Raw genomic sequence first — 10832 nt, 5'->3', positions numbered from 1 at the left:
CTCCCACTAGTCCCCAATGGGATGGGGATACCAGCTACAGGCATTCCTGCATGAGGACATTCAGGGAAATGGGTACCTACCCAACAATCACTCCTCCTAACAGCATTTATCGATTCTTCAACAAATTTCAAATGAGTATTCCATGTCCATGACTCCTCCTGATCCCACCCAAGCTGAGGATTTAGCATACCACATCACAGGCCAAATTCTATACATCTGTAAAACATGTTTCAACATATATCTACAAAGGAGAGACAAGTAGCAGGCTCCAGCTTCCCTGTAGACAGCCCAGTCTTATCTGGGGTCGCATTTCAGTCATTCACTTATATGCTGTCTGGCAATAATGCAAGATACCGAACCTAGAACTTCATGATTCTGGAGGTAGTTTCAAGCATAAAGGTTTTTCTTGCTTGACAGTCCATTCTGGTGATGTGGCTGCTTAAACCCTGCTATGGCACGTCCATGGAGTGACTCCTTCAGGCTTGACAGCAGCGTAGGTGCTGAGCAAAATCTGGAAAGGTCCTTTCACTTCTCTTCAATGGTTCATCCAACCACGTTCTAAGATACACACAATCTCCGGGTCAGTAGTGATGTACAGGCACGTCCAGGGACAGATCTGCGCTCACAGTGACGTACCTCTGGAGAGAGGACAGGACCTTTCATAAAGACTGAACATACTCTTTTAAGCCATGTTTCCCTTCTATTATTTTGGGATTCACTCCCCTTTCTGTCACCTGGCAAGGTTTACCATGTATCCTTTCCAAAGGACTAAGTCTCTCCTTCCGTTTACGCTGGATCCTGTATCTGTAGCAATGCTGAGGGAAAAGCATCTGACTGCTCTCTCTGAGGTTCTTGTCAGATTTTACTCATCTGTCTTTTCAGGCTTTGCTTCATTCTTTCTACTTTCCCGCTTGATTGAGGTCTCCATGGAGTGTGGAGATCCCATTTTACCCCTCCTAGTTTAGCTAAAAGGTGAAGGGCTTCTACTACCAAGTGTCGACCCCTACCCAAAGAAAGTCCTATGGGTACCCCAATCTCAGCATAATCTCTGAACTTAAGATATTTCTTATTGGTGCGACAAGGGAAAGCTTCCAGCCAGCCTGAAAAAGCATCTGCCATTACTAAAAGTTACGGATACCCATTTTGCTGCAGTAACTTGGAAAAAGTCTAATTGCCAGTAATCCCCTGGGCTTTGTCAGCCCTGGGAAAGATCATTGGGGTAGGTGAGGGTTATTCTTCAGGTACAACTCAGGCTTCTTCTCTCTGCTTTTTGTTTTCCCAGTCATGGTACATTTAGAACTTGCCCTTTCAAGGCTTCTACCAAACTCTCAATTCCCCAGAGAGTTTCGTGGTGCTTCCTTTTAACCAATTCACACATAATTTCCTCTGTAAATGTTAGTTGATGCGAAGGAGTCACCCATCATCCGTGATTTGGGTTGCCTTCAGTATATTAGCCAACTGATTGTTTTCTGGTGGATCCTGTGGGCTCTTAGGCCCTAATTTCTGCCGTTTCTCTGGCAGGACTAGCAATATTTGACTTTCAGCTGCTTCTTTCCTTGCTTGATCTGCCACTTGCTGTCCTATATGCACCGAGCTATCTCCAAGGTGCTGCACTTTACAATGCATAATTGCCAGCACCCTGGGTCAACTGGTCACCTGAAATGATGGTTGGGTCTTTGCCTCATAATTTGACGGGGGATCCTTGAGACGTTCAGAGTCCTCTTTCTTTCTTTCTTTCCAACAGCCCCATCGGCATGGTCGTTTCCAAAGGCAAATTTCAAATATGTCCATGCATTAAAAAAGCCTTGTCTGTTGGTAATAATCCCAGTGCCCTTAGTGAGGCTGTGAGTTCTGCCTCTTGGGCCCATGTGTCAGATGAGAGGGCTTTGGCTTCTCTTCTCTCTCTGATAGTTACCACCACATGTCCTGCTCTTTGGGTCCCATTTCGCACAAAAGTACTACCACCTACAAATAAGTCCCAGTCTCCATTTTCTGTTGGCGTGCCTTTTAATTCCACTCGGCTAGAATATACCTCTGCCATTGTCTTTAAACAATCATGAGTTGGTTCTTCTTTTCCACTGAGATCATGTCATTTTTGCCCAGGTGTCAGTTCCTGGGCCTCTTGCATCGGTAATACTGTAGCTGCCACCGTGCGCGGACAGGTTGGCCGTCCTTTACTGACACTGTCCAGCTGTTTGGAAAAGCTCCCCACGGCTCTGCTCCATGGTTCCAGGCTCTGGGCCAACACTCCTAAGGCAACGTGTCACCTTTCATGCACAAAGAGTTCCAATGGGTTTTCTAGATTTGGGAGGCCTAGAGCTGGAGCACTCATTCCAGTCCATTTCCATTCCGTAAAGGCATCTCTGCACTCCTGAGTCCAGACAAGGAGGTTTCCCTTTCCTCCGACACCTTCATATAAAAGCTTGGCAATGAGTCCCAAATTCGTTATCCATAAGTGACACCACCCGGCCATTCCCAGGGATGCTCTGAGCTCTTGTTTTCATTTGGCTTCTGGGATTTGACAAATGGCCCTTTTCCTCCAGCTCCAAGACTCTGCTGGCCCAGGCAAATTGTAAATCCCCAAGTGGTTGCTTCTTCTGGGGTGGTCTCTGCCTTTTCCCAGGGTACTTTGTACCCTGCTAGCCCCCAAAGTTTAGGAGGTCCTTGTTATAGAATCTTCTTTACTACTGGTTGCTAGCAGTATGTCACCTACCTATTGCAGCAAGGCGACATTTTCCTACCTCTTTTGCCAGCTTTCCAACTCACTGGCTAATTGATTTCCAAAGACTGTAGGGCTATTTTTAACTCCTTGCAGTCATACAGCCCTGCACAGCTGGGTTTCTCGACCAGTTTCAGGGCTTTCCCATTTGAAACCAACCGACTGGTGACTGGCAGCAGCCAGCACAAGGCAGAAGAACGCATCTTCCATCTCATACAGTAAACCATTCCTCATTCTCCTTCAGGGTGGTCAGGAGGGCATACGGGTGTGCTACTGCCTCATGGACATCTTGCACAGTTGGATTTATAGCTCTTGAATCTTGCACCAGTTTGTATTCTTCTGAATTTGGCTTCCTGACAGGTAATACTGGAGTGTTATGTTCTGATTGGCATTCTCTTAGTAACCCAAAATCTGTGATTTGTTCAATTAAGGACTGCAACCCTTTCCTGACTTGTAGTTTAACTGGGTACAGCTTTTGACTTGCTGGTCTGCCATTTGGCTTCCACTGGATGATTACTGGTTCCCCTGCTTGGGGTTGCCCTGGTGTTCCTGAAGCCCATACAAGAGGTATTGCAGCATTTGTACCTGCTTCTGGTATCTGCTGTAGCTCGGCTTCCTTCTGCAACATAAAAACGTGGGCATCCAAATCTTTATTGTCAGGAATATGGTTCCTTTGAGGAAGCCCAGGTGGCACCTCAGGTAGATTTGGTTTCTGTCAACCAGCAACTGAATGCCAGCCCTGCAGTGCGTCACGGTCTGACCCAAGTTCATCCAGCTGGTCCATGAACAGGAAGCCCATCACAGTGGGGGTTCCAATCACCTGGCTACTCCCACACTCCACTGGTACTTATTCCAACAATCCTTTGCTCAGCCCCGTGAAGATACCATCAAAGAACCAGTGCATGGTTCTCACAGTGTTCCTGGATCACAGCATATGCAAACTGAAGCACATTTTCAGCAGCACCATGTCCTCCTGGAGGTCAGCCTCCCCTCCCCCACAGGCCTTCAGGGGCCTCAGCAGCACTGCAGCTAGCCAAGCCTTCTTCTGCCAGGGCTGCAGAGCCCAGCACTGCTTTTCTGGCCTTGCAGAGGGCAGGGCTTCCTCTGCTGGTGCACTTAGATTGCCACCGCCACCCACTCCAGCGGGTCTCTGGTCTCCAGCACAGCACGGGCACACGCTGGCTCGGGGGCGCTTGGTACCAGCTTTGCCCGAGAGAAGCCTGAGCTTGGCCCCAGCGCTACGGCTGAGGTGCTGCAGCCCAGAAGCGCACCGATGGCTTGGGACTGGGGCTCAGGCAGGAGGAGCTGGACTTCCACATGCTGTCATCGTGCTGGATATTGATGGAGTAAATCATGATATTGATGAAATAAATCATGACGGGTGGTGGGACGGGTCACAGTGGTGCGGCAGGGAAAGGTGTGGGCTTTTCACGAGGGACAGGCCAGGAAGCTGAGGAGGGGATGCCCTCCGTGTGCAGGCACTTGTTGCACGTGCGGATCTCCTCTCCGGGGTGTGCAGCAGGTTGGGTGAGCCCTTGCAGGAGAGTGTCAGCGAGAGGCCGGTTAGTGTGCCATCCTGGTGGGAGACACAGCACCCGCACTCAGGGTACGGCAGTGGAGAAAGGCTTATCTAAGCAAGCCAAGGAAGTCTGCAGGTCCATGATCCCAGCTCTTATTGGGGACTTCATGACCCTGACGCCTTCTGGAAGGGGAGCACAGCAGGATACACCCTGTCCAGCTGGTGTCGGGGGTCTCTTGAGACAAATTCTTTGCACAGGTGTCAGGCCAACAAAGGTGACGCTCACCTGAATCTGGTCCTTGCCAAACAGGCAGTGCTGCTGAGGGATGTGAAAACCAGTGTCAGCCCCGGCTGTAGTGCTCATGAAATAGGGGGAGAAGACTTTAGCCTCTTCAGGGGACTTGTAGTGGTAGTCCCATGGGCAGCAGCACTCAAGGACAGCAGAGCTGTGTACGGCTGGTCATTCAGGAAAGCATTTTCCAAGCGGAACTGTCCATACCGAGGAGCAGGAAATCAAGCAGACATGCCTAGAGAGATCCTTGGCTAAAGAAGGAATTCCTCAAGAATCTCCAGAGAGAAAAGGAAGCATCCTGGAGGTGGATGCAAGGGCTCAAAGAGGCATTTAGAAATAGGGATGTCTTCAGGGAAGCCAAAGCCTGCTTAGTATGGGGTCTTGCAAGATGTTCAAGGGCATCAAGAGGATCTGTCACTACTTGCAGAACAGTTTAAGAAATAAACGAAGCCCCTGTGTGGCCACTGCTGAGCTTAGTAAGAGCAGGTTTAGATAAAACTGAACATCCTCCAGGTCCTCTTTGCCTTAGTCTTCCCCAGCATCGTGTCCCAAAGCTTTGTGCCTGAAGGCAGGACTCTGGAGGGAACCAGCCAAGTGTGGATGGGGATCATGTCAGGAGTCATTTGACCAAATTCAATGCTTCCCACTCCAGGGAGGTGGAGGGGCGGCATCCCAGGGAGCTGTGTGAGCAGGCCGATGTCCCAGTGAGGCCATTCTCCATCCCCACTGGAAGGTCACAGAGACTGGAGGAACTTCCTCTTGACTGGAAGCACCCATGAATCTCGTGATACCCAAGAAGGACAAACTGAAAGTCCTGCCCCTAAAGTGGACCGAGGCCCTGCGATGACACAGGGCAGGGACTGCCTGGCTGGGTCCTTGGTTTGCATTCGGCAAACTAGGAGCCATCAGGAAAGGTGACCAACAGCCTCCTGGGCTGTATGACCAGGAGCACAGCCACGGCAAGTCATTCCCCCCCTCTGCTTCCCACTTGTTTCACCACATCTAGAGTACTTGTCTAGCTTTGGTGCTCCACAATAGCAGAGAGACACTGGCACGCTGGAGCCATTTCAGTAAAGAATCACAGAGATGGTCAAGGCTGGAGCACGTGCCCTGTTAGATCAGGCTGAGGGAGCTGGGCTCGTCCACCCTGGAGAATGGAGGGCTTTTGTGGGAGGATGTAAGAGCCTTGCGTTGCCTATGGCAAGGTTTCCAAGTACTCACTGTGGTACAAGGCAGGAGCACAGGAAGCAATGAACTGAAGCAAGAGCGCTGTCCTCCTTCTTCACCTTCAGCCTTTAGCTCGGGGAACCACAGGCTGCACAGACCCCCAGTGGTGAGGGGTGTGCCACCAGTTAGAGTCCCCTTGGGTGACATTTCTGGCACCTGAGCGGGTAACTATCCAGGTGGATTTTCCAAGGGTAAATCCTGCCCAGCAAACCTGACAGCCTGCAGTTGTGCGTGAGGAGCTCCACAGTGGATGTCATTTCCCTCAGCTTTACAAATGTCTTCCCATGGTCTCCCTCAGTGTTCTGCCCAAGCGAGGCCATGAACCTCTGGGTGTGAACAGAAAGAGATGGGTAAGATACCAGCTGGATGGTCAGGCTGAGAGAGCAGTGGGGAAGGGCTCACACCCCACCTGGAGGCCACTGGGACATACTGGGGCAGTGTGGGCACCACAGGGGACTCTCCTGCTTACAGTTTAAGAGCTGGAAAGATAATCCAGTGGAGGCAACTCTCACAGTGTCTGTCGGTGGCACCAAACTGAGAGGACCATCCCTGTGCCCTAGGGATGCCATGGAGGGGAACCCTGGCAGGTGGGGTGGCCGCCCTGTCAGGAGCTGCACAGATGCAGGAAGGACCAAGGGCAGAGCCTGCACCTCCCTCGGGTGGACTAACACCCTGCAGCTGCAGGGCCTGGGACCTGCCTGGCTGGGCAGTGTCTGTGCAGAAAAGGCCCTGGTGGTGCTGGGGGACAGAAGGCAAAACACAATCCCAGCCCGTGACCTGGTAGCAGAGGCAGCCACCAGTGCCCTGGAGCGTCTGAAGAGGTGCCTTGCCAAGGGAGTGCGGGAAGTGACTGTGTCCCCATGCTCATCCCTCGTTAGACCCCCTGTCCATGACTGTGTTCATTTTTGGGCCCTGACTGGGGAGGGAAGGAGGGAGGGAGCGGCTGGGTGGCTGCTGGGCTTTTGGCCAGAGACAAGCCATTACAACAAGGAAGGTGTGTATAATTTGGAGGGAGTTAGAGGAAAGAAGGAAGGCAGCAGAATGTCCCCAGGACTTGGAGGGCCATGGAGTCATTTCATTGGCCACCCCATTCAGAATGAAGCTGGGAAGTGAGCCTGAAATTCAGAACCAACAAGGTCCATAGACAGGCCAGGCTGTTCCTGTGGTTGTGCCTGGAGACCCGCACACCTACAGCACAGGTTGTGCTGGGGCTGAATCTCCTGCCTGGCTTCAATGGCCTCCCGAAGCCATGGACAAAGCTTTGGGTGGAGGCCCCAGGTGAGGCTGGTCAGGGCCAGGAAGGCCTAGGGATGCTCTCAGGGCCCTGCCCCCATGGGATCCCACCTGCCAGTGCCCTCAGCAGGCCAGGTTCTCCTTCCCTTCTGCCCCAGGGCTGTGCTCTGCTGCTCTCCATCCACACATGCCTGGGCATCAGGGACACCACAACTGCACACTACTAGAAGCAAGGTGGCACTGGTCTTCAAATCCCTGAGCAGATTGTTGTCTTTGGGGAGACCCAGGTGCAGGCGAGCATCAGAGTGGGCAACCTGTTTGGTCTGAGGAACTTGCCCACAAGCCCCTGGACTCTTGGCATCCTTGCTTACCTGTGCAGTGAACACCAAGGAGACTGATTCCCCCAGAATAAACCAGATTATCTCACCCATTGTTTCTCCTGCCATAGTATCTCACAAACCAAACATTTTTTTAATTGGCAATAAATTAATCTTTGCCAAGACCTCACATCTCTGGACATGAAAAGAATCATTAAGAGATCTCTTTATCTTTGCCATGAGCATTGCTGGTTTATTTTTTTCCTTTGTCCTGTTGAGTCAGTGCAGCGAATGAGCAGCTGAATGTTTGTCTCACCACTGGCCAAGGTTAACCCACCACAGGACCACATCACGACTGCTGAGCCCACAATGGGGCTCCCCAGCACAAGAGAGACCCTGACACATCACAGCAAGTCCTGCAGAGGCCAGAAGGATGGTTAGGACCTGGGGCATATTATGGGCAAAGGGAGGCTGAGAGAGCAAGAGTATTATTTGAGAAATTGTTCTGAATGAAAGACTGGAGCGCTGGACCCAGGCCAGCTGGTGGGATCTCAATCAATATTGGTTAGAACACCATGCCATGAGAACATGATCTTGTTGGAGGTCTCTGACAATGGCCTTCCCTGAGAGACCAATGTGGCAAGAGCTATGGGACTTGTGTGTAACAAGTGTCAGTAGGAAAGTGGCTCCCTTTATATTTAGAAATGGTGATGGAGTTGGGTATCGCTGGGCAACGGAGGAGGACAGAGGTGACCATGCAGCAGTGGTCCCTAATGAGGGCTGGGGTATATGACCAGGCTTGGAAATGAGCAGTGTTTGGGAATTTGTGGGGAAAATTTCCCTTCTGCAGCTTTCTGAGGGTGTGCAGGGAACACGGCACAGATCTGGCCCCTCAGTCCCGCTCCTTTGGTGCCTTGCTTGCTTCACCATGACCCCTGGGTCTGCACCAGGACCACCCTGCTGTGTGCCCCCACACTGCACACCCACACAGCTGAGCTCTCACTGGTGTTTCCCTCTCCCTGGCCCTTCCCAGCCCAGCCCCCCCCCCCAGCTCTGCCCACCTCCCCTGCCCTCTCCCCAGCCCAGGCAGACACAGCAGCCCACGCGGGGCTGGCCCCATGCAATTGCCCACCCAAAGGGGGCTGCAGAGTTCTGGGCACTCACCCCATGGCCATAGACCATCACAAGGGCACAGGAGATGCTGGTGGGCAGAGAGGGGTCTCCTCCTGCCAGTCAGCCCCAGGGCTGGCACCAGCCATGGCATGAGGACACAGAGGCCATTGCCTCCCTCTGTCTGCTGCTCCTCTCTCACAGGGACCCTGATTGCCCACTCCTGGCAGCCCCTCGGGGCCAGTCCCTGTCCCCAGCACCAGGCTGCTGGCCTGGGGGCTCCCCAGGCACCTCCTGCTGCACCAGGGACACAGCAGCCTGCCCCAGCTGGGGCATCCACAGAGACACCTTCTCTTGCCCAGGGATGTGGTCTCAGGCATGGCCCTGAGCAGGCGGTGCTGCTGTGCAGGGCAGCGGTGCCTGAAAGCCCAGGGAGATGGTCCCAGGCACATCCCTCTTGGTCACCAACCATTCCCATGGGCACTGGGCCCCCACACGCCAAGGCTCAACACAGGCCCATGCCCTAACGTGTTGCCCCATGCCCTCCTCCCCTGAGCCATGGAGAACCCAAGATCAGAGACGTTGTTCAGGAAACAATTCCTGCAGCTTGTTCCTCAGCTTGGCTTTGGAATTAGTGCCAAAAGTCCAAACATTGGAACTGAGAAATCCTCCTTTTATTACAGAGATGTGAGCCAGGAGTCAAGGTTAATTGTCCACCCATGCATATGTACAAAGAACACCAGGTCAGACAGGCTGGGTTCCCACGTGCAACAGATTCAGACATTTCTAGAAAAACAGGATTGTCACAAATAGAATGCTAAACACACTGGAGTTTCCAGAAATGAAGGGGAAATGCCTTGTGAAGGGACATGGATAATTTGTTGCTTCTGAGATACACCTGACTGCATCAGCTTCTTCAGTGCGTCCTTCAGCTCCTGGTTCCTCATGCTGTAGATGAGGGGGTTCACTGCTGGAGGCACCACCGAGTACAGGACTGCCACCACCAGGTCCAGGGATGGGGAGGAGATGGAGGTGGGCTTCAGGTGGGCAAATATGGCAGTGCTGAGAAAGAGGGAGATCACGGCCAGGTGAGGGAGGCACGTGGAAAAGGCTTTGTGCCGTCCCTGCTCAGAGGGGATCCTCAGCACAGCCCTGAAGATCTGCACATAGGACAGCACAATGAAAATGAAACATCCACAGACTAAACAGGAACTAATCACTAGAAGCCCCACTTCCCTGAGGTAGGTGTGTGAGCAGGAGAGCTTGAGGATCTGTGGGATTTCACAGAAGAACTGTCCCAGGGCATTGCCTTGGCAGAGCGGCAGTGAAAAAGTATTTGCTGTCTGTAGGAGGGAGTTGAGAAACCCACTGGCCCAGGCAGCTGCTGCCATGTGGACACAAGCTCTGCTGCCCAGCAGGGTCCCGTAGTGCAGGGGCTGGCAGATGGCCACGTAGCGGTCATAGGCCATGACGGTGAGGAGAGAACACTCCGCTGAAAGGAAAAAGACAATCAGGAAGAGCTGTGCAGCACATCCTGAGTAGGAGATGTCCCTGGTGTCCCAGAGGGAGTTGGCCATGGCTTTCGGGAGAGTGGTGGAGATGGAGCCTAGGTCGAGGAGGGAGAGGTTGAGGAGGAAGAAGTACATGGGGGTTTGCAGGTGGTGGTCGCACACTATGGCAGTGATGATGAGTACGTTGGCCATGAGGGCAGCCAGGTAGATGCCCAGGGAGAGCCAGAAGTGCAAGAGCTGCAGCTCCCGCGTGTCTGCCAATGCCAGGAGGAGGAACTGGGTGATGGAGCTGCTGTTGGACATGTGCTGCCTCTGGGCATATGGTCCTGTCACAGGAGAAAAAGACAGTGATAATTTAGGGGAGACTTCTGCAAGCAAAATCAAAGCCATTTCCCACAGACCATCCCCCCGTCACACACAGACATCCCTCTCTTTTCTCGGAGACCTTCCTGCAGCTGTGTGGCTGCAGCCCTGCTTGGTGCTGGCCGTGTGGGTGATGAAGAGCAGGGCATCTGCCCACGGGCTCTTGACCAGCCAGCCCCACTCTGCAGCAGTGGGTGGGGGCAGGGACCAGTCCTGGTGTTTAACTTTGTCCTCTGAAACCAGTGCCAACGCGGAAGGGCTGGTCAGCGTCTGCAGCGCCAGTGCTAAGGAACGGGAAGGGTGAAGGCATTGTAAGAGAGCTTTAGTTTTTTTCACAGCTCCCCCCCATCTCTCCTGTTGCGTATTCTCGGATGTCAGAAAAGCAGAGCATTTTTGCTGCCCTCCGGTGGAACAGAGTGAGGTCTGTGAGGCAAGAGGATTGCCTGTGGGTGAGTGCACAGTGAGGGGAGGTGGTCTGTCCTTCTGGTTCCCAGTTTCTGTGGGCTTGCACCTTCCTGAGATGAATGGTGGCCACACTCCC

General features: G+C 52.9%; 1 protein-coding gene across 1 annotated transcript; it reads right to left on the bottom strand.

Annotated features, from left to right (window-relative positions):
- Positions 1-9220: 9220 nt before the first annotated feature.
- LOC130143455 (olfactory receptor 14A16-like) lies at positions 9221-10279 on the bottom strand. Its single transcript, XM_056326142.1, has one exon. The coding sequence runs from the start codon at positions 10229-10231 to the stop codon at positions 9221-9223; it is 1011 nt and encodes a 336-aa protein (XP_056182117.1). The 5' UTR covers positions 10232-10279.
- Between the last annotated feature and the right edge of the window lie 553 nt (positions 10280-10832).

This window comes from Falco biarmicus, unplaced genomic scaffold, assembly GCF_023638135.1.
Source record: "Falco biarmicus isolate bFalBia1 unplaced genomic scaffold, bFalBia1.pri scaffold_30, whole genome shotgun sequence".
NCBI classification, from domain to species: Eukaryota; Metazoa; Chordata; class Aves; order Falconiformes; family Falconidae; genus Falco; species Falco biarmicus.
Note: the sequence above shows the minus strand (reverse complement) of the source record. Positions and strands in the feature narration are given on the sequence as shown.

What these genes read in the sequence shown, in the direction of transcription:
- LOC130143455 (XM_056326142.1), bottom strand. Translation starts at nt 10,231, where the DNA reads ATGTCCAACAGCAGCTCCATCACCCAGTTCCTCCTCCTGGCATTGGCA.